General features: G+C 43.5%; 2 protein-coding genes across 2 annotated transcripts; both read left to right on the top strand.

The window, feature by feature from the left end:
- Positions 1-113: 113 nt before the first annotated feature.
- LOC139398363 (uncharacterized) lies at positions 114-20,435 on the top strand (the record flags this gene model as incomplete). Its single annotated transcript, XM_071144410.1, has 2 exons — positions 114-1,748; positions 20,350-20,435. Coding segments are annotated over 2 exons (1,721 nt in total), but the record flags the coding sequence as incomplete, so codon positions are not given.
- On the top strand, positions 16,179-21,894 carry LOC139398364 (voltage-dependent L-type calcium channel subunit alpha-1D-like; the record flags this gene model as incomplete). The annotated part of the gene is made up of 3 exons (XM_071144411.1): positions 16,179-16,318; positions 20,350-20,773; positions 21,789-21,894. Coding segments are annotated over exons 2-3 (381 nt in total), but the record flags the coding sequence as incomplete, so codon positions are not given.
- Positions 21,895-27,376: the final 5,482 nt, after the last annotated feature.

Consider the following 27,376-nt stretch of genomic DNA (forward strand, 5'->3'; position numbering starts at 1 on the left):
CACCACCCTCACTGCTGCAGCCCCCACCACTCACCACCCTCACTGCTGCAGCCTCCACCAATCACCACCATCACTGCTGCAGCCCTCACCACTCTCCCCCCTCACTGCTGCAGCCCCCACCACTCTCTCCCCTCACTGCTTCAGCCCCCACCACTCACCACCCTCACTGCTGCAGCCCCCACCACTCACCACCCTCACTGCCTCAGCCCCCACCACTCACCACCCTCACTGCCTCAGCCCCCACCACTCTCCCCCCTCACTGCTTCAGCCCCCACCACTCTCCCCCCTCACTGCTTCAGCCCCCACCACTCTCCCCCCTCACTGCTTCAGCCCCCACCACTCTCCCCCCTCACTGCTTCAGCCCCCACCACTCTCCCCCCTCACTGCTTCAGCCCCCACCACTCTCCCCCATCACTGCTGCAGCCCTCACCACTCTCCCCCCTCACTGCTTCAGCCTCCACCAATCACCATCATCACTGCTGCAGCCCTCACCACTCACCACCATCACTGCTGCAGCCCTCACCACTCACCACCCTCACTGCTGCAGCCCCCACCAATCACCACCATCACTGCTGCAGCCCCCACCAATCACCACCATCACTGCTGCAGCCCTCACCACTCTTCCCCCTCACTGCTGCAGCCCCCACCAATCACCACCATCACTGCTGCAGCCCCCACCAATCACCACTCTCACTGCTGCAACCCCCACCACCCTCACTGCTGCAGCCCCCACCACTCACTACCCTCACTGCTGCAGCCCCCACCACTCACCACCCTCACTGCTGCAGCCCCCACTACCCTCACTGCTGCAGCCCCCACCACTCACTGCTGCAGCCCCCACCACTCACTGCTGCAGCCCCCACCACTCACCACCCTCACTGCTGCAGCCCCCACCACTCACCACCCTCACTGCTGCAGCCCCCACTCACCACCCTCACTGTGGCAGCCCCCACAAATCACCACCCTCACTGCTGCAGCCCCCACCACCCTCACTGCTGTAGGCCCCACCACTCACCACCCTCACTGCTGCAGCCCCCACCACCCTCACTGCTGCAGTCCCCACCACTCACCCCCCTCACTGCTGCAGCACCCACCACTCACCCCCCTCACTGCTGCAGCACCCACCACTCACCCCCCTCACTGCTGCAGCACCCACCACTCTCCCCCCTCACTGCTTCAGCCCCCACCACTCACCACCCTCACTGCTTCAGCCCACACCACTCTCCCCCCTCACTGCTTCAGCCCTCACCACTCTCCCCCTCACTGTTTCAGCCCTCACCACCCTCACTGCTTCAGCCCTCACCACCCTCCACCCTCACTGCTTCAACCCCCACCACTCACCACCCTCACTGCTTCAGCCCTCACCACTCTCCCCCCTCACTGCTTCAGCCCTCACCACTCTCCCCCCTCACTGCTTCAGCCCTCACCACCCTCCACCCTCACTGCTTCAGCCCTCACCATCCTCACTGCTTTAGCCCCCACCACTCTCCACCCTCACAGCTTCAGCCCGCCAATCTCCAACCCCCCACCAACACCACCCCCACCGTGCTCCAGCCTCCCACCCACCAACACTGTCCTTCTTTCCCACTTCCACAACAACTCCTCTGGGCTCCTGAGTCCCGTCAGAAAGGCTTTCCTTCAAAGAGACCCACAGGTGCCAACCAATGGGAGCCTGAGAACGGGGGCGCCACATGACAAAAGGGCAGCCAATCCAATAACCCCACAGATGTGCACTTCCTGGAGGGAAAGTACATTGAGAGAGCATGAAAGTTTCTATTTTTACTCACTCTGGCAGAAAAAGAGAAGCTGGAGAACCACTTTTAAAACAATGCCTTAATATAACACAGAGAAAAACAACTAGGCCCTGGAATAGCACCTAACAAGTGTACTGCTGGGCTCTTCTGATTAATGGGTTCTGGATCAGAACAAAAGAAGTAAGAATACACACACACACACACACACATACATACATACATACATTAATGAACCTATGAATATTATTTTATTCATGCAGTGTCTTCAGAAAGTATTCATACTCCTTGACTTATTCCACATTTTGTTGTGTTACAGTCTGAACTCAAAATTGATTTTTTATAATAATCTCACCCATCTACACACAATACCTCATAATGACAAAGTGAAAATATGTTTTTAGACGTGTTTCAGAAATATCTAATTTACAGCAAGTACCAGTTAAAAGTTTGGGCACACCTACTTATTCAAGAGTTTTTCTTTATTCTTACTATTTTCTACATTGTAGAATAATAGTGAAGACATCAAAACTATGAAATAACACATATGGAATCATGGAGCAACCAAACAAGATTCCTCAAAGTAGCCACCCTTTGCCTTGATGACAGCTTTGAACACTCTTGGCATTCTCTCAACCAGCTTCACCTGGAATGCTTTTCCAACAGTCTTGAATGAGTTCCCACATATGCTGAGCACTTGTTGACTGCTTTTCCTTCACTCTGCGGTCCAACTCATCCCAAATAATCTCAATTGGGTTGAGGTTGAGTGATTGTGGAGGCCAGGTCATCTAATGCAGAACTCCTTCACTCTCCTTCTTGGTCAAATAGCCCTTACACAGCCTGGTGTGCTGGGTCATTGTCCTGTTGAAAAATAAATGATAGTCCCACTAAGCCCAAACCAGATGGGATGGAATATCACTGCAGAATGCTGTGATAGCAATGCTGGTTCAGTCTGCCTTGTATTCTAAATAAATCACAGACAGTGTCACCAGCAAAACACCCCTACACCATCACACCTCTTTCTCCATGCTTCACAGTGGGAACCGCACCTGCGGAGATCATCCAAGATCACTGATTCTGCGTCTCACAAAGACACGGCGGTTGGAACCAAAAATCTCATCAGACCAAAGGACAAATTCTCACTGGTCTAATATCCATTGCTCGTGGTTCTTGGCCCAAGCAAGTCTCTTCTTATTATTGGTGTCCTTTGCAGCAATTCGACCATGATTCCTGATTCACCCAGTCTCATCTGAAAAGTTGATGTTGAGATGTGTCTGTTACTTAAACTCTGTGAAGCATTTATTTGGGCTGCAATTTCTGAGGCTGGTAACTCTAATGAATTATCCTCTGCAGCAGAGGTATCTCCAGGTCTTCCTTTCCTGTGGCGGTCCTCATGAGAGCCAGTTTCATCATAGAGCTTGATGGTTTTTGCGACAGCACTTGAAGAAACTATCAAAGTTCTTGAAATTGTTCTGTTCTTGCCATAATATGGACTTGGTATTTTACCAAATAGGGCTATCTTCTGTATACCACTCCTACATTGTCACAACACAACTGATTGGCTCAAATGCATTAAGAAGTAAGAAATTCCACAAATTAACTTTTAACAAGGCACATGTGTTAATTGAAATTCATTCCATGTGACTACCTCATGAAGCTGGTTGAGAGAATGCCAAGAGTGTGCAAAGCTGTCATCAAGGCAAAGGGTGGCTACTTTGAAGAATCTCAAATATAAAATATATTTGGATTTGTTTAACACTTTTTAGGTTACTATATGATCCCATATGTGTTATTTCATAGTTTTGATATCTTCCCTATTATTCTACAATGTAGAAAATAGTAAAAACAAAGAAAAAACCCTGGAATGAGTAGGTGTGTCCAAACGTTTGACTGGTACTGTAAATATTCACAGCCCTTTGCTATGGCACTTTATATTGAGCTCAGGTGCATCCAACGTCCTTTTGTTATCCTTGAGATGTTACTACAACCTGATTGGAGTCCACCTGTGCCAAATGAAATTGTTTACACATGGTTTAAGGTCCCACTGTTGGCAGTGCATGGCAGAGCAGAAACCATATCATGAAGTCCACAGATCTGTCCGTAGATCTCTGAGATAAAATTGTGATGAGGCATATTTCTGGATAAGGGTATGAAACAATTTCTAGAGTGTTGAAAGTTTCCAAGAGCACAGTGGTCTCCATCATTGGGAAATGGAAGAAATATAGAACTACCCAGACTCTGCCTAGAGCTGGCCATCTGACTAAACTGAACAACCAGGGCGAGAAGGACCTTGGTCAGGGAGGTGACCAAGAACCCAATGACCACTCTGACAGAATTACAAAGTTCCTTGGCTGAGATGGGAGAACCTGCCAGAAGGACAAAGGTCTCTACATCACTTCACTAATCAGGGCTTTATGGGAGAGTGGCCATACAGAGGCCACTCCTAAGAAAAAAGCACATGATAGCATGCCTGGAGTTTGCAAAAAGGCATGCAAATGACTCTGAGAGCATAAAGCAATATATTATGTGGTCTGATGAGACAAAAATGTAACTATTTTGCCTGAATGCATGCACTACTGTATGTATGGCGAAAACCAGGCACAGCTCATCAACTGTCTGGTCCCATCCCTACTGCGAAGCATAGTGGTGGCAGCATCATGCTATGGGGATGCTTTTCAGCGGCATGGACTGGAGACTGGTATGGATAGAGGGAACAATGAATGGAGCCAAATACAGGCAAATCCTTGATGAAAACCTGCTTAAGAGAGCAAACGACCTTAGGCTGGGGCAAAGATTTACATTCCAACAGGACAATGACCCAAAGCATACAGCCAAAGCAACGCAGTGGTTTAATGCCAGCTCCTCCTCCAGGCCTAAGCCTCTTCCACTCTGCTCTTATCACTCCATTTCCCTAAATCGTTGGGCAGTCACCACAGCGACACATTGCTTACACTCCTCTCTGACGGCTGTCCGTCACTCATTGGCCCCGCCCCCTAACATGACAAGAGCAGAGGACTTGATTGAGTAATCAACAGAGCAGTCACTCAGTCAGGCCGACAGGCAGTCACTCACTCGTTCACTCACAGGGCTCACAACTCTATTAACTAGTCATCACTAAGGGGGTGGTGGATGGAGAGAGAATGGGGGGGTAGTTAATTGGCGAGAAGGAAAAAGACAGGACTGGAGAGTCAGAGAAAAGAGGAGAAAATAGCTAATATAAAGATTAAGAAAGAAAATAAAGAAAATGAAATTCAACAAGAAAGAGGCATGTGAAGGGAAGGATTAATTATACCGGAGAAGAGAAACAGGGGGACTATTCCAAAACGACTTTGTAGATGGAGGAAAAGATAGACCCGTATAAATCTGGATTTAGCTAAATAAGGTGATATATTCATTGGAGGAGAGGCAGAGCAAAGAGGAGCACAAGTGAGATAACAATGAAGAGAGCGAGAGAGAGAGAGAGAGAGAGAGAGAGAGAGAGAGAGAGAGAGAGAGAGAGAGAGAGAGAGAGAGAGAGAGATGCATGGCGAGCGTGAGATAAGAGGAGAGTGGGGGTTAGGGCTGGCAGAGCAGAGTGTTGTAGGCTCAGTGGTGAAGTTGACGATGCATTGGGAGAACAGCTGCGCTGCAGGGCTTTCAGGCTCCATCACTACTGCTCTCCTTCAAGCAGCTCCCTTCCTCTGCTTACACAAACACGCACACACAAACACACATAAAACGTAGACGCACACCCACACACGTGCACATAAATACACACACACGCATGGACTAACAAACTGATTATTACATCAGTGCACATAGATATAATAACAAGTAGTAGAGAAACTGGGCTGTAGTATTAATGTACCAGACTGTGAAACAAACACCTCATATATGAATACATCAAATCACTCTATACTAATTGCATTCACACAGTCTATTACCATGGTGTAATACACACACAAACAAGCATAGGAAGGTATACAGTGTAATCTACAGTATAAACTATAGCTGTATGTTCACACATGAACCAGTGTACAGTACAATTAGACATGCACAAGAGCACAAGCAACATATACACACCCACGGAGGCTACTAAGTGGAGGACGACTCATAATATTGTCTGGAACGGAGTAAATGGAATGGCATCAAACACATTGAAACCATGTGTTTGATGTATTTAATACCATTCCACTAATTCCGCTTTAGTCATTACCATGAGCCCGTCCTCTCCAATTAAGGTGCCACCAGCCTCCTGTGATACACACACACACACATACATATACATACATATATATATATATATATATATATATATATATATATATATTAAACACAGACACTGCACACTTCCAGCTGCACAAACACACACTTCTGAATGGGATTAAATGAAAACACGATACCAAAGAAAGAGTAGTTTAGTGAGCGCTGCTTTAATACGTTAGCAAGAGATTACTGCAGTTAGATGAACAAAAAAGATTTAATGCAAGAAAGAAGGAGAGAGAGAGCGATAGAGAAAGAGAGAGGGAGAGAGATAGAGGGAGGGAGACAGAGTGTTTGGCGAGAGAGAGGTTATCACAGAAGAGCAAAGTGCACTGGCAGAGAGCCAGCAAAAATTAACAGCTGTTTACTGTGGATCACTTATGTAAATAAAATAAACACAGATTCTTTGTGCTGTTTTTGCTGCTACAGTAATACAACCGCCACAGGCTCAGTATGATCCCATTAGAGGTTGGCCAAACGTAACCTTGTCATGGGATCTATGGGAGCTGAAGACCTAAATTAGAACCATAGAAATATAATACATTGGCCTGAATGGGGAGGCTATTCTATGGATTCTATTTCTATGGTGAGGAGGACTCTCCTCCTGTCTGTCCGGCTGTCTGGTGCCGAGTTGCCTTCTTTCAGTCTTTCTGCATGTCCTTGTGACTGGGTTATATATTTTATATAATTGTCCAGTTCTTCTTTAGTTCACTTGTCCTGGTACACACCTAGGGCCTGTGAAGAGTCTCGCTGAACCAATCCTAAAGTGTGTAAAATTGATTGTGTAGCTGATTGAAGTTACTTTAAGATGATATGGACAGAAAATGCAAAAAAATGCTAATATAGGGGATATTGACTTGCATTGGATTTGTTCCATAAATGCTAAAAAGTTAGCATTTAGAGACAAGGACATGGTAAACAAAACCAAAGCATTGATTGATGTCTTACCTTGTCCATAGAATGCTTACAGGGAAGTAAACCAATATGTCAGTTTGTAATTTGGTTGAACTATCCCTTTAAGTCTAAATCAAAACTTAAACCCTGGGGTGTATTAACTAGGAACCAAGCAGAACCAAATGGAAGCAAACGGAAGCAAACGAAATGAAACGGGCAGGGACCTACCTGAATTTGTCCAATAGAAACTCTCGCAACTGTTTAGACTACTGTTTAGACTGTTTAGACAACCTTTATGGCCACAACAGGAATGACAGAGATTACACAAGGCCTCTACTTTGCACTTATCAAATATCAATGGCTGAAAATAAATGAATGTACTCAGACAGGCCATCTGTGATACAAGTCAGTATTCGATGTTTGAGGACGTCAGGAGATGATGTGGAAACCGGACACTAGGGACAGCAGTGAGTGCTGTTACCTTCAAGTAGGCTTTGGCTTTGCTAGGACATTGTGGATGGGGATGGCAGATGAGTTTAAGCGTCTGGCTCAGAAGGTTGCATGTTTGAATCCAGCAATAGTTGTTATAGATATTTTTGTTTTATCCCAAACCTTAACCCTTACCTTAACCAGTTGGAGTTAATGCCTAAACTTAACCTGAAACGCCATAAAATTTGAAGTTTGGAACAACTTCGAAATTTGAAGTTTGAAAAACATGGCTGAACCTCTAATTCTGACTTGAGACTGTGAGAGCTTGTTGCAGTACTAGCCTACACATAAACACATTAAGGTAACACAGCCAATTACCATAAAAACGCACTCCAATAATAGTTTTAAGTACTACTTAAGTCATTTTTTGGGGTATCTGTACTTTACTTAACTATTTATCATTTTGACTTTGACTTTTACTTCACTACATTCCTAAATAATATAATGTACTTTCTACTCCATACACTTTCCCTGACACCCAAATGTACTCTTTACATTTTGAATTATCCAATTCACACACTAATCAAGAGAACGTCGCTGGTCAACCCTATTCTCTCTGATCTGGCAGACTCATAGCACACATGCTTTGTTTGTTAATTATGTCTGAGTGTTGGAGTGTGCCCCTGGCTATCCATAAATTTAAAAAACAAGAAAATGGTGCTGTCTGGTTTGCTTAATATAAGGAATTTTAAATTATGTATACTTTTACTTTTGATATTTAAGTATATTTAAAATCAAATACTTTTAGACTTTTACTCAAGTAGAATTTTACTGGGTGACTTTAAACTTTTACTGGAGTCATTTTCTGTTATGGTATCTTTACTTTTACTCAAGTATGACGATTTGGTACTTTTTCCACCGCTGTAAACAGGGGTACACATCAGGCCTACTCACCCGCTTGCGATTTAGCAGCATTGTGTTGAGTCTGTTCCTCTGCTCAGAGGTCATAGCTAGAAGGCATCCAGCTTTTGTCAAATTAACATCAAAAGTTAAATTTGTTTAGCATTTTAGCTAACCCTAACCCTTTTCCTAACCTTAACCTAATTCCCTTAACCTGCTACGTTAATTCTCATCACCTGCTGCGTAAATTCTCCTAAGCTGCTAAGAAAAGTCAAATCTGACCTTAATTTCACAAAAGCTAGATCCCTTCTAGCCATGGCCCTGTTCAACGCCTGGATAGGTATTTCACATATCAGCTAACCACATAATATGGTATAGCAATCTGGTGTCCGACTGCACAGTCGATGATGCAGTACGCCACCATTGGTTGATGCATGCAACGTCTGAGCACCGGTAGAAGTAGCAATCATTTCACCTTTTCAATTAGCCTACGAGGAATGAATGCCAAGAGTAAGTTCTAACCATTACTTAAAATAGAAAGAGTGATTTGACTATCAACACGTGTACTTTGTAGCAGAAGTTGGAACCAAAATGATTTTCCAGAACCATTATTCTTTTCATTCAGTTCCACTGTTCAGACCAGCAAAATAAAGTTCTGAACTGGTTCGAACCCGAAAGAAAATGTAAATATAGCTTGACATTAAACTACTTCACCAATAAGGGCAGATAGAGCAGCTTGCTATGGAGTGGGCAAGCTATCTTTGTTTACATGCATTGGACAGACGAGTGTAGGGCATGTGATGCGAGTGAAGTTTTGGGGTAGGGAGAGAGCCAGAGAGGGTGGAGGAGGAGGTTTGGCTTGAAATGCTGGGTATCTCATTATGACATGCATTATCTGAACTAGGCCCATAGAATTATACCTACGGAGGAGCGGCTTCTATGAAGGAACTTTGAATGTCTTTGAACTTCTGCGAGTTGGCTTAACGTTGGACAAGAGCTAGCTAACTAGCTAACAAGCTTGTGTGTAATGAGCAGCACCAGAATTAAAATAAAACACTTCTTGCCTTTTTGTAGTTGATAGATTCAAAGTAAAACGTGATAACTATAGTATCCTTAACTAGCATGGAAAAAGTGAATCCATTCTTCTGTAATTAAAAATCTCTCTCCCTAATTTCTGAATCACGCTTGTAACGTCCATAGGCTACAGTAACCTATGCTTAGGAGGGGCAGGTGCAGGTAGCCTACACATGCATACACACCGGCAAAGATTTTCAGCTTGCAGGCAGACACTGGAATATGTTTCTGAGTGACAGAGTGAGGGCTTTGTTGATTTTTTTGTGAGATTGGAAAAAAATTCCCGGAACGTAAAAGAACGTTATTAACCTGTTCCCATGCTTTTAAAATAACGGTTATGTTCTGGAAAACAATATAGATCACTTTCGTTCCCGGTTCTGATTCTGTTCCTATTTTCCTGTTTTCGGTTCTGTTCCTTGAACCAGTTCCAAGCCCTGCTTTGTAGTGGTAACATTAATATATGAAACACATGATTAATAGAGTGAAACTAGCGAAGCAACAAACAGATGTTTGGTGTCAAAACCAACTGAGCTACATTTTAGTAATTCAATGACTGCATCCGACTGCAAACATGTACTAATCAAAGCAATGTTTTGGGTGTGGATCAAAACTAAACTTAATTTGAATTAGAATTAGCTAATTCTCTTTGGGAATTTGATTTCAATCTATCCCAGAGGCCCAGTTGCAGTACTTGTGATTGAATAGTGAGGTATCCATCAGTTTGAAGAGAGGAGAGTGGGCATTTGAGGAGGTAGAGGAGGGGAGGGAGCGAGGGTGATGGTCGAGATGCACCCAGCCCCAGCCAAACGGCAGCCCTAACCCCTGGGGCTCAGCTGCACCCTCTGTCTGTGTGTTTACTTCAATTCCTGGAGTAAACAAACTGCACCCATCTCATGGGGATTGGAGGAGAGAGTTTGGGTGTTGGGAGCAGGGCATTGTAGATAGTGTCTAGGTATTTCGCACACGCACATGCATACACACACAATCACACACACCAGGGAGTTCTAGTCATTTCAGGTTGAGGAACAAACTAAAGTACAACTGCCATTTCCACGATCCACTCTTCCTTAGAGTGATCTCTCCAGGAAACATCATGTTGGCAGGTAAAGAGAGAAAGCAGGTCACCAACTAGAGGAGGTGAGGGGAGAGAAGAAAAAATAGAGAGAGGGAGCGGTGGAAAGTAAAGAGAGGGAGCGTGGAAAGATTTCAGGGGCTTACAGATGGCCCAATGCTCCTGTGTATCAAATCATTGCTGTGTGTATCGTATATTTGTGGTGTAGCATTGAGAACCCAGGATTCACTCATGCTCCTACCAGCACTCTGCAATCTAAAGCCAGCCAAACATATTACTAGACCACAACGATAACTTATTTCCAGAGCATCAGTCCCAGTTAAGCTTCAGGTCTCAGGATTGGTGATGTTACCAGATATGCTAGTATTTTTCAACTAAAATATCTGTATCACATAAGATCATATTGCATATGTAGGCCTACACCATATCAGATAATACAAGACCTGAGCAGGACAAATTCAAGGCTTCAACTTGGACCCACAGATTTTCTTGGTTAGGTCACATGGTCAGGAACAACTCTCTGCCATGATGTTTTCTTTCTTGCTCTCTCTCACTGCTTGTGGTTTTGGGGTTAATCCAGTGTTTCCCAAACTCATTCCTTGGGACTCCAGTGGGGTGCACGTTTTAGTTTTTGCCCTACCACTACACAGCCAAATCAAATAATCAACGGATCATCAAGCTTTATTATTTTAATGAGCTGTGTAGTGCTAGGGTGTAACGGTTCTCTTGTGGTGAAGGAGAGTCGGACCAAAATGCAGCGTGTAGATTGCGATCCATGTTTGATGAACGAACGTAAAACCACGAATCAATAACAAACACTACAAAACAAAGAACTTAACGAAAACCGAAACAGCCTATACTTGTGTAAACTAACACAGAGACAGGAACAACGACACATAGGACAATCACCCACAAAACACCCAAAGAATATGGCTGCCTAAATATGGTTCCCAATCAGAGACAACGATAAACACCTGCCTCTGATTGAGAACCACTTCAGACAGCCATAGACTTCACTAGAACACCCCACTAAGCTACAATCCCAACACACCACATACAAAAACCCATGCCACACCCTGGCCTGACCAAATAAATGAAAATAAACACAAAATACTTCGACCAGGGCGTGACATAGGGCAAAAAAACAAAACGTGCACCTCATTGGGGTCCCGAGGAATGAGTTTGGGAAACACTAGCCTTTCCTTTCTCTTTCCATAGTCACATCAACCTCTGTCATCAAGGAACACTTACTCAGCTAAGAGGTAATGATTGACTGACACAATTGCTTGATGGACAGGCAGTGTACCCCTCCCTCCCTCTCCCCAGATGAATAATTCAGGTCCATTCTGGGAGAAACCATTATCCTGAACTGAAAAGGGTAAGGTGATAGGGGTAGTAAACCTATTCCCTTCCCCTGTGGCCTGTCATTCTCCCTCTGCCATTACTACCAGGAACCTTACCGGGAGCCTGGATAGTACCTCTCATCTCGGTGCACTCACCCACCCCTACCACTCGCCGCCAGGAGGAAGAGTAAGAGGAGAGGCTCCATTGTCTTCCTCACTCCCCTCTAACCTACAGGTAAAGCTGAAGCTTTTCTTCTGTATTGAATTGTTAACAGTTAGACAAGGTTTCTAATAGCTATCTAGCTCCAATAGACTGTTATATGTTGATAGTGTATGGACCTGACTGACCACAGTTCTAGTAAGGACAAATTAATTGGTTACATCTGTTTAGATTATAGATTAAACCAAAGAGGTCATTGGATTCTACTTTAATATATTGTGTTAATATACACTGTATTGTGTACAACTGTTGTTAAAAGACACATTGTGGTATTTCTTTTGTTTTGGTGTTTTGTTTCCAGGAAAATTGGTGCTTGTTGAGTGTCTTTTTCATTGTAATATAATTACAGATGTTAAAGGGGTCAATAGAGCAACATTATTCCCTCAGATTTCCATAACATGCGTAATGCTACTCTCTGTTTATTATCCAAGTATAGTCACTTTACCTGTATATATTACCTCTACCTACATGTACATATTACTTCAACTAACCGGTGCCCTCGCACATTGACTCTGTACCGGTACCCCCCTGTATATAGCTTCGCTATTGTTATTTTATTGTTGCTCCTTAATTATTAGTTATTTTTCTTATTTTTTAAAAACTTTCTAAAAAATGTATTATTTTTTTACTTCAGTTTATTTGAGTAAATACTTTCTTAACACTTTTATTCTTAAAAGTGCATTGTTGAACCTGTTGTGTTTGGCGCATGTGAAAAATACAATTTGATTTGATTTGAACTTACAGCTTTCTTACATTTGGTTCCTAGTGAATACGTCTCTGATGTCAGAAAGGCTCAAACCGTTTTGGACCATATCCTTCCCAACACATATTAGAGCGCTTGAGTCTTTGTCAGACGAGTCTGTCTCGTCTGACAAAGAGAGAACATAATTTTTATATAAATTCCAGAACAGGGTGGTGTAGGGGTCTCTTATGGGTCACCTGTATCATGTCCTCATTACTATTTCATAAAAGTGGGCTTTGTGTGTTTGTGACAGGCAGGTGCACTGGAGTTTTGAGGCTTGACATAAATAGGTCTAAATGACAACCTGCTGTTTGGAGAAACTCCTGGGCCCGTTCAGGTGGATATTACAGATTGTTCCGATAGAAATGTATTGTGTAGAACAGATATGATGGTTTTCCAGATAGAATAGGGAATTGTGTCAGCCTTATTCATTATATTTCTATCTGCAATGCTCAGAACGTTTCACATCACTGAATACACCACCTGTGTAACGGGCATGGAGTGGTTTGGTCCTGCCTGAGGTGTATGTGCATCACTCAGCAAGTGTTTAACCCAAGTGAAAGATCTGCTGACATCTACACAGATGATGTGTTAGTTTACACAGTGGAATTGTTACACTGAATTACAGTACTGTTCAAATCCATCAAGACATAGACTTATTTCTGCATCCTGGTGTGTGTGTGTGTGTGTTTGTGTGTGTGTTTGTGTGTGTGTGTGTGTGTGTGTGTGTGTGTGTGTGTGTGTGTGTGTGTGTGTGTGTGTGTGTGTGTGTGTGTGTGTGTGTGTGTGTGCATGTATGTGTGCCTGTTCTTCTTAGTTAGACTCATTAGCATGTTCACAATTAGAATTATACTGCCTGAGAGTAAGACACTCCCCTTTTTAAGCATGTCACCTGCTCATTGGGCTTAAGCAGATGGCACAGCTGGCAATTCTGCCTCTTATTGGAATACCACTGTATGGGGAAATGTGTGAAATTGTGAACATCACTGGTAATTATGGGGGTGTTTCAAGAATTCCCTAATCAATAGTGTGGTGCATAGATTAGGGTAGAGTATATTGTTTATTATTGTGTATTATGAAGGAATACTCTGCACTTCAGAGAAATGTTACAGCTATACTGCCCTACACTATACTGTCCTACACTGTTTCAGAATATTCCAGAAACAGTTCAATAGTTGGAACATCCTACAGTAGCATTGGCAGTATAGCTGTATTCTATAGCCAATGTCAATTCTGACCAACAAGGGCATATTCTAGAAACTGCATTAAGTGGAAAGAGGCCAGTGCTACAGAGGAATATTCCAGAACTGAAGGTGGCTGATCCTGATAGGACTAGAACAGAACAGCTGTAATGGGAGAGAAGCCATGAGTGTGAAAGCAGATCAAGCAGGACGGTATTGCCTTACTGCCTCGTCACGATATTATACACAAGCTGTGGGAGTAGGAATATGTTCATGTAGGCTACAGTGCAACGCTATGCAATTAACCATAGAGGGGATTTGGACCATGGCCTAATTTGGAAGGGGATGTGAAAACGATGGTTGGAGAGAGTTGTTACAGTGTGTAAATCATGATTATTTAGTAAATAAATAGAGCTGAGTTTTACCTGACCACGTGACTAGGGAACACTCCTGACCCTACTAGCTAGGGAAATGATAAATAACATGCTCCTCCATAAACTTAGATTGGGTGCTGTATCCTTGTATATAATGCAAAGAACAGAAATAGGACAGGACTCCTGTGAATAAACTTAAATTAGGATATTTTATTGCTGCACAAACTTTTCGGGTGTGAGCCCTTCTTCAGGGGGCATAGGAGGCAATGGCAATCAATGTTAAGATAACACCTTGCTAGTTAGGGACCATTTGTCATAGTCATTACAGCATGATTATCTGATTTGCTTGTAATCAGCTATTGAATTTGATGCTTGTGTAACACTGTAACACTTATAGTATTCATAAAGGTGTTATAAGCCTTATACTGTAAAGGCGTGAAACAACACTGATATCATGTAGGCAGCAGGCTATGCTATAGGCATAGCACTAAAGTAAACTCTTACAGTAATGCCTTACAAGCTACCAATAAACTCCATTTAGTGTGTATGGAAAGATAAACTACTTTATCACCTCAACAGTCATGCTGATGTAGGGCAGGCATAGAGATAGCTGGCCAATTAGTCCTTTTTATATGCATGGAGAGAAAGCAGGTCTGTTTCCTTGATGTTTACATGTACAATGTGGCATAATAGATTTATATCTGAATACAGGCTAGGCTACTGCTGCTTGACCCTGTGTTACAAGATAAGGGCGGCAGGGTAGCCTAGTGGTTAGAGCGTTGGACTAGTATCCCTGAGCTGACAAGGTAAACATCTGTTATTTGTTCATTTGTTCTTAACTGACTTGCCTAGTTAAATAAAGGTAATACAAAATTAGGAGCCTTGTGTTGCATAGAATCGATGCTCACTGGAGCTGTTATTACCACACACAACCATTCTGGCCTGCCTGTGGGCATTCATTCAAATTCTTGTGGAAGTGATTTACATTTTGGTGGCTGTAAATGTCTTTAGTGTCACATGTATCGCCTCCCTAGTAAATAAGATGAGTTGTAGAATAGGCTTCCGTTCCAACAGCTCAATTGTTCTGTCTACTGTGTCTGACAATAGGCATTTCCCAACATTTCCAAGGAGAGTTGAGTGAATTCCAAGTCCAAACCAAAAAGGGGTTATGGCATGGGTTGCTACGCCACTGCTGTGTGCGTCCCCATTGAGTCCACTTTTACTTCCAACACTTGTCAACTTCACTTTCTCTACTGGCTGCTGAGACAGTTTTAGTTGGAATAACATACACTAAAGGTCACTTAAATTCTAGGCTATCCGTCTAGGCGAATAGGGGATAATATTTGCGGGCCATGCACAGTATGGCTGGACTATGCTGCTTGAGCCTCTCTCCAATATGTCATGCCACTTGGACCATGTCAACTGGAATTTATAATTTTTCATTCATAAAATGAATTTGAGGGGTTTGACTGATAATACAAAGATTGATCAACATGGACCTTCAGTTTAAGGTAATCAAGGAAATGAAATCAGAGGACTCCTAGTGTCACTGTGCCAGTGGTTTGGCAATATTTGGGTGTCTTAATATTTGCCTCCCAAATTGAGATGATTGATTATAGTTTTGGTTCTAAAGGTGCTAAATGAAAATATATTAAAAGTATGCTAGACTAGACATAATTAGACCTAGGCTATATAATCATGATATCTCTTTTGATGATGACTTTTTCCGTGGCATGTAAATGAAGAGAAGCTTGTGCACGAACAGGAGGGACACAGAGCCAGAAGGAAGAGTGCTCTGATTCTGATGTGCTCATTTCACTGTTCACTGACGCTGTGACGATAAACTGGCAGGCAGCGCTGCGCAGCGGACTAGGATGCTCTGTTCTCTCGCGCGCACACTCTCCTGTCTCCTGCTTTCCACAGTCAACATGGAAGGGCTTAATTAATGCATGTGTCCCTCCTGCCCTGAAGCTAATGAATTTTAATTCGCCGTTTGAGACTGGACTTGCGTTTTTTCGGCCGCAAAAGCACTGGAATTTCCTTGTACAGAGTGGATAACACGGAGGTATCTGCCGAATAATACGTCTTCAGAAAAGGTACGTTTTTTTGTTGTGGCATGGAATAGGGTCTGAAATTAGCATGTTAGCTTAGCTACACCGGGTTTTAAAGGGTTTTTGTAATGTCGTTTGTTTTCATTATTTCTATACCAGAACAATATAACTAATTGACAGTGTCCATTTTATTTTTTTAAAACCGTATTGCCAAGTTTTCCCTTCATATTTCCTGCTATTTTGTTGAGCATATCTCAGAATAGCTTTGCGTAGACTATTTCACATTTATCATGACAATATCAATAACCTACTGAACAAGATACATGCTTGTCGTTTGGACCGAAGTTCGGTGACTACGTTAGTATCCTTTCACAGAATTCTTTGCGCGGAATCAAACGCCGGGCAAAATACCCCAGACCGTGTCCCTAGACCGGAGCGATCGTTAGTGAGCTTTTTAACCCATTGTAACTTAGCAATAACGCCAGCTGTTTCTTCTGAGCATCGCGAGGACTATCTGACGGCCATGCATTGCTCCATTTCTACACTGAGCGCCTAGAGCCGGGCTGTCATTTTACACCGTTTTATTTAGGGATTTTACGAAATAGGCCTACGCCTACCTCAGTGTGTTCAAGGAGAAATACGGACACGTTTGGTGAAGGGTATTGTTCAAGTGTCACGAATCGATTTATATCAATGTTACTTGGACATTTATCAAAATAATATTGATGAAGCCTATTCTTCTGCATAGGATACAGTTCCATATGGATAGCAAATGAAAACAGTAAGGATGAATGACAACACTACACTCTTAAATTTTTTTTTGCTATTTAGAACCAAAAAGGGTTAATCAGCTGTCCCCAGAGGAGAAACCTTTGCATAACCCCTTTTGGTTTCAGGTAGAACCCTTTTGGGTTCTATGTAGAACCATTTCCACAGAGGGTTCTACATGGAACCCAAAAGAGTTCTACCTGGAACCAAAAAGGGTTATCCTATGGGGATAGCTGCAGAACCCCTGTGGAACCCTTTTTTCTAATCGTGTAATCTAACGTTTGGTGCTTTCTGCATTAATGTGTTTATTTTCAATGACAAAGATGATTGTAACGCTCTATCTTTATTATCCACGGAATTTAAGAGATTTTATAAGCTCTTGGGAATATTCAGGCAATATGACCTTTTTCAGCTTCTTCTTGTTTTCTCTGCGGGGCCTAGCACTCGCAGTTCAAGGACTTACACAACTGATTTGACCAAGTGATGCATTAGAGTGACAGCTTTGAATTCACGCAGCTTATCCCTGTGTTTTTGGCTCGGGCAGCATGTCATCTGTGGTGATATTTTAATATGTATGGCCGCATTTTTCAGTTAAAAATAATTTTGGGTTGTTTACAAATATGGCTGTGTCCCCTCTTTGTTGTGATGACATGGTCCAGTCCATCATCCAGACACATATCCTAGTCTTGTGCCTTGCTTACATTCTTTGATTAGACTGCTTTAACTTTGTATCCTCATAATGCAACATTGTGTCAATTTTTATAGATGCATTATAGTTGTATTAGCTTTGCCTGTGCGTTTTGGTTTTAAACCACTCTTTTTCACTCAACTCTTTATTGTCCAAAAATCTAATTGATGCACTTTACCTATTTTGAGAGGGAGATGGTTCTCTTCTTATTTTCCAATCATGAGACTCAACAGATATCCAGCATTAGCTATGCCCTGTAATTTTGCTGACACTGTGAATTGAATGATTAACAACTCTTACCATGTGTAATAAGATTATTAAAGGGTAGGTAGAATAAACGTAGCCACATGTAACATATGGATTTGCATTAGTATACACATCGAAAGTCCCAATGCAAAGTTACACCACGCTTTTTCTATTTTTCGAGTTATTACATAAAACGCTGAAGTCATGTCGGAAAATGTTTTAACGGGGTGTGACGTAATATGGAGGACCCGGCAAGCCAGCCTATTCCCTATAATGTAATTTCCAACAGAAATAACTTCAAATGTATAACTTCAAATTCAACCAAATCGTTTGCACTCATAACTACTGGTTTCAGTTACATTTTCAGCCAATTTACAAGCAAATACTTTGTGAATGTATTGTTACAAATGAACTTGCAAGGTTTCTTGCCAACTAGCCTGCTAACGTTATCCCTACCAGCCTGCTAATGTTATGTTAGCATGGCATGAGTCAGCCAGTTGCTATCAACGCCAAATAACGTCAACCATCTATTAAATAATGTTTTAAAGAATGTTAGCCATATGCCGTTATCTTAGTCAGCAAGCTAGCCAGCCAGCCAGCCAGCTAATGTTAGCTGTTTAGCCAACTAAGCCTAGTCATCCTAACCCAACCGCCACGGTTATGGTCGGCAAGCCAGAGCCCAACAACTGGAGACCAGCTAGAACACAACTAACACAACACAACTAAAATATAACCGCAGATCAAAAGCAGTGAGAGCAGACACTTACAGATTGATGGCTGGGGCCCAGCCGATGGTAAAACTTTGAAAAAGGTGCAGGCTGAGTTAGCTACCAAAGGGAAGGGGATGCAGTGAGGGAAATCCAATATAGCGATAAAAATCCAAAATAGATAGATTCCAGATGTCAGTCAGCTAGTGCGCTAGCATTAAACCAAGGTGGCAAAAGTTGCAAAACTCCTGTAGCCTACTTCATAGAGAACATAATAAAAAAAAATTGCAAAACAAAAAGAAGAACAGACGAGGTACTACACAATTAGAGAAAGCAGGTATGATTTTCTCTTTAGTTTTAATTCCACATCAAGAAGGCACCAACCAGTGCCTGCCGTGCTAACGGGTTCCAACTGGATAACACAGCCACAAAGTCCGTGACGAGCATGAGGATGCTAACGTTAGCCAGCTCGAACTAGCTAACGAGCTAGCATATGAACTTGGTAGCACAGAGTATATTTTCCATATTACATGGAGAAATAGTGCATTGTGGGTAGTTTAGAAGATATCCAGAAATTTGTTCATAAATATGTAATAATTGTTTGTAGTTATAGGTAACCAGATCGTGACTACAACTAAGTTACTAAGTCTTTGACCACTCTGTGTTGTTACGTTGGTGAGTAAAAACTACTCATGCTTGCTACCCTTTAATAAGGTAGATTTGATTATTGGTCTTGTCAGACATAATTATTTAGTCATTACTGTGTTATTACAGTGTTAATAATACTATTAATGTATTTTTACAGTGTTATTACACTCACAACCTCTTAAGATAGCTCTGTGCGACTGTGTAGCTGGGCTGAAGGAGTGAGCTCATCTCATTACCCCCTGCATGGTGGTGAAGGTGACAACATTTCATAACTGACATTGACACATGCATGTCCTCCAACAGAGGACACCGACTAAAGCTGCCAAACGATTGGATGAAGATAAATTATATGAGGAAGACTTACAAAATCCTACGGCTATGTAATACATCATTAGTGCCTAACCTATTTCGCATCTAACACAGTAGCAATAATTTCAATAAGAGTTAGGTTTTGAGTTTGTCAATGGCTACCCTGAGATCAGTGGCATGAGGCTTGTTGGTTGTTATGAAGGAGTGGTTCTGGATGGGGTAGCTGTTGAATGGCAAGGGATCACTGGAGAAGGCTATTTTCATCTTTTGACAATTTATGACCTATTATTAACAATAGTGAAGTTAAACGTTTGAAATCAATTATGGCTGAAACAGTCTATCAATCATCATAGTTTACTATTCATGCTCCTTGTTGGGTAGACTGATTCCTGTGGAGGCCTTCCTGTAGCCTTTTTATCTTCAAGTGATTCTCCCAGTGGTCATCAACATTGCTGCAGCTTCAACTGAGATGGCTGCTGTCCACTGTCTTGTGGTACCGAATGTCAGATTGTGAGGATTCAATCGTTTCTGTCTGTGATGCTGAATCAGAAACTCCACTGTTAGTGCATGTTGTTTACCTTTTAACATTATTCACAAAGTCACCACAGTAACCGGCTACTAATGGTGTTAGCTAGTGATGATCATGATCATCAATTTTATGTAAAAGTATGGATTGGTAACCACTCTTTGTCCCTTTCTATCTTTCTCAGAGGCAAATTATGCCAGCAGCACCAGAGTCCCTCCCCCTGGTGACTTGCCAGCCCATTGGTCAGACAGCTCTGTGCACCACATCTAGCCCTGCCCAATCCCCTGGCAGATCCATGCTGCTGGACACGCCCCACAGAGCCACGCCCACACTATGAGCGCCAACGGGCCCGCACCTGTGGCCCTGGCTACAGCCCCGGCTACAACCCCAGTCGCCCCACCGGTCGCAGCTCCGGTAGCTGCCCCCACGGCTGCCCCGGTCCCGGTGCCGACCGTCCCGGTGGGCGCGTTGGCACAAAAGAAGCGGGCGCAGTACGCCAAAAGCAAGAAACAGGGCAGCAACGCCAACACCAGGCCTGCCAGGGCCCTGTTCTGCCTCAAACTTAACAACCCCATACGAAGAGCCTGCATCAGCCTGGTGGAGTGGAAGTATCCTTTACAACAGACCACAGTGTGTGTGTGTGTGTGTTTGTGTGTGTGTGTGTGTGTGGGGGGGGGGGGGGGGTGTGTATGTCTGGATGTCAGTAATCTAGGCCGTGTTCTTTAGAGTGTGTTGCGTTGTGTGTGATGTGTATGTGAGTACATGAGAAGAATCGTCATGAGCTCAGTTAGGGTCGATTCAGGGCCGTCACGAGAACTTCCACCCATGCACCAATTCCTGATTTACTTCTGAACAGTACAGTTGGCTAACTCTGAGTTGCACCTAGCCCATGCCTAACTGTAGCTGCCTAGCTTTAACTTAGCCATGTGGAGAGACTGTATCCCGTCTCCATTACCTCTCAGACTCCAGTACAACTAGACGAGAGACACTGCTTCACGTTAATCTCACTGCAGCCTGTGACTCACTACCCAACACAGAATATGAAAGTGAAACAGCAAGTCAACGTTTACTTTGAATCAGTTTGTTCGAGCGTAGGTAGCATACTGCAGCAGGGAATGCAAAAACACATTATTTGACTGCTATAGCCACTGAGGTGTGAATCATTCTACACTTTGTGTTTTTTCAGCGGTTCATGCTAGAGAATAGTCAACTGGAGGTGATTTTTTTTTTTAAACAGTCATTTTTTGCTGCCTCCCAAGGCACAGTGAAAGTCACCACGTCCTAAATCCGAAAATACTGGTGGGGCTTGTAATAACAGAGGGTGACTCAGTGACAAGACACAGCTGTGTGTGTGTCAGCCTCTGCTGGGACTCTGCTGCTCCAGAAGACACAGTCATCAGAACACTGTGATAACAAGGCACATTATCTCATGTTATTTAGTGCTGAATTGCAAAGTTGCATTTTGAATGTTGTTCTGACTTTTTTTACTCCTGTAATTTCCATATCTTTGACTAGAACTATCTGTGTTTGTTGACTATAATTTGAACTAGTCACATGTTGGCACTGTGAATATATTTATGTGATCCACTGCTTTGATGTTTTTCCCTTAACCTTCTCTTCCAGGCCATTTGATATCTTTATATTAATTGCTATATTTGCCAACTGTATGGCCTTAGCTGTGTATATCCCCTTCCCTCAGGATGACTCCAACTCCACCAACCATGACCTGGTGAGTACATTCATATGTCAACATTACTCCTGACTCCCCTAATTAACCCCATGACCTTCGAATCCCATTGCAATACCTTTAACTTCTATTGTGCTCTATAGGGGGAAGTTGCCCCTAGATGCTGACCACTAATGGTTAAGGTTAGGATTGGGGGAGGGGAAGCTGATCCTAGATCTGTTCCTAGGGGACACTTCACCCCAGAGCCTAGAGAATTCTGTGCTTTGCTGTTTTCAGCTGCTACTGTGAATCACTGCTTGGGTTGCTGCTGTGTACTCTGACAGTAACATCATTCATGGTGCAGATGACTTATGGTGTCATTGAAGTCTCTATGGAGGTTCTGTAGGATATAAGATACCCTCAGTTTGTTTTCAGGTTGTTATGCTGTACCCTGCTCAGATGTAATGGCTATGTCTGGTTGTAGGACTAGCGGTTGTCAGGACATGTTTAAAAGGAATATATGGGCGTTTTTTTGCTGGTCAATGGTCATACGTTATTTATGTATAATACATGTAATATCTTGCTTTGGATGTGTCAATGTGTGTGTATATCCTCTTTGAAGATTGTTATTGTGTAACCACAGAGACTATGAGTCCAAGCTTTGGCTACAGAGAGAATCATCTCCATGCTCTTTTCATTCGTACTTTGTCATGTCACATTGTTCTTGCAGTGTACTGGAATTTCATTCAGCTTTTTATTTTTAGAAATCCCCATCTCTGCACCACCGCTCTCTATGCTCCCTGTGCATGTTAGTCTGACAGTGTGTCTGTGTAGGCTGATGAATTATGGGTGATGTAGTGTTCAAAGCAGTGCTTCTACAGCTGAGAGAGAGTATGAGAGTGTGTGCAAAGTCCACTGGCGAAACAACAGACATTTGGATTTGTACATGAGCAGAATTTAGCTGGAGTGTTTAATGATTCATGAAGAGATCGTATGTCTGACTGCAGAGAGAGCGGACTGCTGGATGTTCACGTAATGTTATGTCTGAGAGAGAGAGAGGGGGAGAGAGAGAAACAGACAGACAGAGAGACAGAGAGACAGACAGACAGACAGACAGGCAGGCAGGCAGGCAGGCAGGCAGGCAGGCAGGCAGGCAGGCAGACAGACAGACAGGCAGGCAGGCAGGCAGGCAGACAGACAGACAGACAGACAGACAGACAGGCAGGCAGGCAGGCAGGCAGGCAGACAGACAGGCAGGCAGGCAGGCAGGCAGGCAGGCAGGCAGACAGACAGACAGACAGACAGACAGACAGACAGACAGACAGACAAAAAGAGAGAGAAAGTAGGATGGTGTGAGAGTGATAGAAGGCTAGTTGAAGCTGTCCAGTTTTGTAAAACTCAACACAACTACTGCTTTAAAAGATGTGTGTGGTTTATACTGCAGTTATGCGACGACGTTATACTGTAAGATACCAAGATGTACTACTTGAGAAGAGAAGTGTGGTGTAATGCTTGCCAATGTGACCTCCAGGAGGGTGACCCCAGGGTATTTGTTTGCACAGTGGTGCATAGGCGGAGGAAAGTAGGTCATCAGGGACAATACAGTCTGTGCTACACTATTGTGTAATCTTGGTTGGTGTTAAACTACATGTTGTTAGGAGGACGAAAGTGCATCTTCTTAGTGAGGGGATTGCGATGCTCATATCAGTATGAGTATAAGGCAAAAATGTTGTCTTGTATGTCTCAGTTGGTAAAGCATGGCGCTTGCAACGCCGGGGTTGTTAGTTAATTTCCCGCTTGGGGCCACCCATACAAAAATGAATTAAAAGACAGATGAAATGTAACAGGGGATCTGATCTGATAGTTCTGGGGAGTAAACCAGGGCCATATATAAAGTATGTATGGCCCTGGAGTTAACTATGGTTCAAGTTGACTCTATGGAATGTATTTAGCATATACACTGTGTGTACAATACATTAGGAACACTGCTATTCCCATGAAGATTCCAGGTGAAAGCTATGATCCCTTATTGATGTCACCTGTTAAATTGACTTTAATCAGTGTAAATGAAGGGGAAGAGACAGGTTAAAGAAGGATTTTTAAGCCTTGAGACAATTGAGACATGGATTGTGTATGTGTGACAGTCAGAGGGTGAATGGGCAAGACAAAAGATCATAGTACCTTTGAATGGGGTATGGTAGTAGGTGCCAGGTACACCGGTTTGTGTCAACTGCAACTAAATATTAGGAAGGTGTTCTTAATGTTTTGTACACTCGGTGTAGGTATGTAGGCTACATTACACCTTATCTTATGTTCATATGGTAGAATGATGATTAAATCAAATCAAATGTCACATGTGCCAAATACAACAGGTGAAATGCTTACTTATGAACCCCTAACCAACAATGCAGTATAAAAAGAATATGAGTAAGAGTAAGAAATACAAGTAACAAGTAATTAAAGAGCAGCAGTAAAATAACAATAGCAAGACTATATACAGGGGGGTACCGGTACAGAGTCAATGTGCGGGGGCACCGGTTAGTTGAAGTAATATGTACATGTAGGTAGAGTTATTAAAGTGACTATGCATAGATGATAACAAAAGAGAGTAACAGTGGTGTAAGGGGGGGGGGGGGGGGCAATGCAAATAGTCTGGGTAGCCATTTGATCAGATGTTCAGGAGTCTTATGGCTTGGAGGTAGAAGCTGTTTAGAAGCCTCTTGGACCTAGACTTGGCGCTCCAGTACCGCTTGCAATGACTAGGGTGGCTGGAGTCATTGACCATTTTTAGCGCCTTCCTCTGGTGTAGAGGTCCTGGATGGCAGGAAGCTTGGCCCCAGTGAGGTACTGGGCCATACGCACTACCCTCTGTAGTGCCTTGCGGTCGGAGACCGAGAAGTTTCCATACCAGGCAGTGATGCAACCACTGCCGATGGTGCAGCTGTAGAACCTTTTGAGGATCTGAGGACCCATGCCAAATCTTTTCAGTCTCCTGAGGGGGAATTAGGTTTTGTCGTGCCCTCTTCACGACTGTCTTGGTGTGCTTGGACCATGTTAGTTTGTTGGTGATGTGGACAACAAGGAACTTGAAGCTCTCAACCTGCCCCACTGCAGCCCCGTCGATGAGAATGGGGGCGTGCTCGGTCCTCTTTTTCCTGTAGTCCACAATCATCTCCTTTGTCTTGATCGCCTTGAGGGAGAGGTTGTTGTTCTGGCACCACACGGCCAGGTCTCTGACCTCCTCCCTATAGGCTGTCTCGTCGTTGTCAGTGATCAGGCTGTTGTACAACACTGTTGTATCATCGGCAAACTTAATGATGGTGTTGGAGTTGTGCCTGGCCGTGAAGTCATGAGTGAACAGGGAGTACAGGAGAGGACTGAGCACGCACCCCTGAGGGGCCCCTGTGTTCAGGATGTGTTGTTACCTACCCTTACCACCTGGTGGCAGGCCGTCAGGAAGTCAAGGATCCAGTTGTAGAGGGAGGTGTTTAGTCCCAGGGTCCTTAGCTTATTGATTTGCTTTGAGGGCACTATGGTGTTGAACGCTGAGCTGTAGTCAATGAATAGCATTCTCACATAGGGGTTCCTTTTGTCCAGGTGGGAAAGGGCAGTGTGGAGTGCAATAGAGATTGCGTCATCTGTGGATCTGTTAGGGTAGTATGCAAACTGGATTGTGTCTAGGGTTTCTGGGATAATGGTGTTGATGTGAGCCATGACCATCCTTTCAAAACATTTAATTGCTACAGGCGTGAGTGCTACGGGTCAGTAGTCATTTAGGTAGGTTACCGTAGTGTTCTTGGGCACAGGGACTATGGTGGTCTGCTTCTAACATATTGGTATTACAGAATCAGACAGGGAGAGGTTGAAAATGTCAGTGTAGACACTTGCCAGTTGATCAGCGCATGCTTGCGGTACACGTCCTGGTAATCCATCTGGCCCTGCGGCCTTGTGAATGTTGACCTGTTTAAAGGTCTTACTCACATCGGCTGTGGAGAGCGTGATCACATAGTCTTCCGGAACAGATGGTGCTCTCATGCATGTTTCAGTGTTATTTTCCTCGAAGCGAGCATGGAAGTAGTTTAGCTCATCTGGTTGGCTCGTGTCACTGGGCAGCTCTCGGCTGTGCCTCTAATCCATGGCTTTTGGTTGGGGTGTGTAGGTACGGTCACTGTGGGGACGCCAGTGACTGATGTGGTGTACTCCTCAAAACCATCAGAGGAATACCAGAACATACAGTATTCCCGTCTGTGCCAGCAAAACAGTCCTGTAGCTTGGCATCTGCTTCATCTGACCACTTTCTTATTGACCGAGTCACTGGTGCTTCCTGCTTTAGTTTTTGCTTGTAAGCAGTAATCACGGGGATAGAATTATGGTCAGATTTGCCATATGGAGGGCAAGGGAGAGCTTTGTATGCGTCCCCAACTACTTGGAGCGCCGCATCTGCGTGAGTGTTTTCCTGTTTGCTCATGGCAGAATACAGCTCATTCATTGTGGCCTTAGTGCCAGCATCAGTCTGTGGTGGTATTTAGACAGCTACAAAAAATACAGATGAAAGCTCTTTATGTAGATAGTGTGGTCTTCAGTTTATCATGTGTTGTCTACAGCATATCATGAAATACTCAAGCAAAATCTCGAGACTTCCTTAGATATCGTGCACCAGCTGTTATTTACAAAAATACATAGTCCACTGCCCCTTGTCTTACCAGACGCCGCTGTTCTATCCTGCCAATACAGAGTCTATCCAGCCAGCTGTATGTTGATAATGTTGTCATTCAGCCACGACTCCGTGAAGCATAAGATATTACAGTTTTGAATTTTTCGTTGGTAGTTTAATCTTCCACGTAGGTCATCGATTTTATTTTCTCAAGATTGCACGCTTGCTAGCAGAATGGAAGGAAGTGGGGGTTTGTTCGATCACCTACAAATTCTCAGAAGACAGCCCACCCTCTGACCCCATTTTCTCCACCTTCTCTCCACGCAAATCACGGGTATCTTGGCCTGTTCCCGAGAAAGCAGTATATTTTCCGCATTGGGCTCGTCACTCGTTAAAAGAAAAAAGGATTCTGCCAGTCCATGGTGAGTAATCTCAGTCCTGATGTCTAGAAGTTAGTTTCGGTCATAAGAGACGGTCGTAGCAACATTGTGTACCAAATAAGTAAAAAAATAAGTTACAAACAACAAAAAAACACAATTGGTTAGGAATATGTAAAACGTCAGCCTTCTTGATTCAACCTCATAGGGGAACAAACTATAGTGTCATACTAAAAGTCGACTCTATGTAATATAAATGTAGGCTTCAGTACACCTTATGTTATGTCTATATTCTGTAGAGTGGCTATGAAGTCACTCTACAGACGTATAGATTTCACTGTGCCCAGCAACTGTGGGATGGTCGTATTGTTATGTGAGGGAAGGATTGGGTGGGTGGGGATGTATCTAAATGGCAGCTAATGAGCAATTGCTGTGCTGACTGAAAGATCCACACGCACGCACACATATACGGAAACACACACACCCTCCACTACATCCTCATGCTTTCCCGCCC

This window comes from Oncorhynchus clarkii, unplaced genomic scaffold, assembly GCF_045791955.1.
Source record: "Oncorhynchus clarkii lewisi isolate Uvic-CL-2024 unplaced genomic scaffold, UVic_Ocla_1.0 unplaced_contig_9694_pilon_pilon, whole genome shotgun sequence".
Taxonomy (NCBI): domain Eukaryota; kingdom Metazoa; phylum Chordata; class Actinopteri; order Salmoniformes; family Salmonidae; genus Oncorhynchus; species Oncorhynchus clarkii.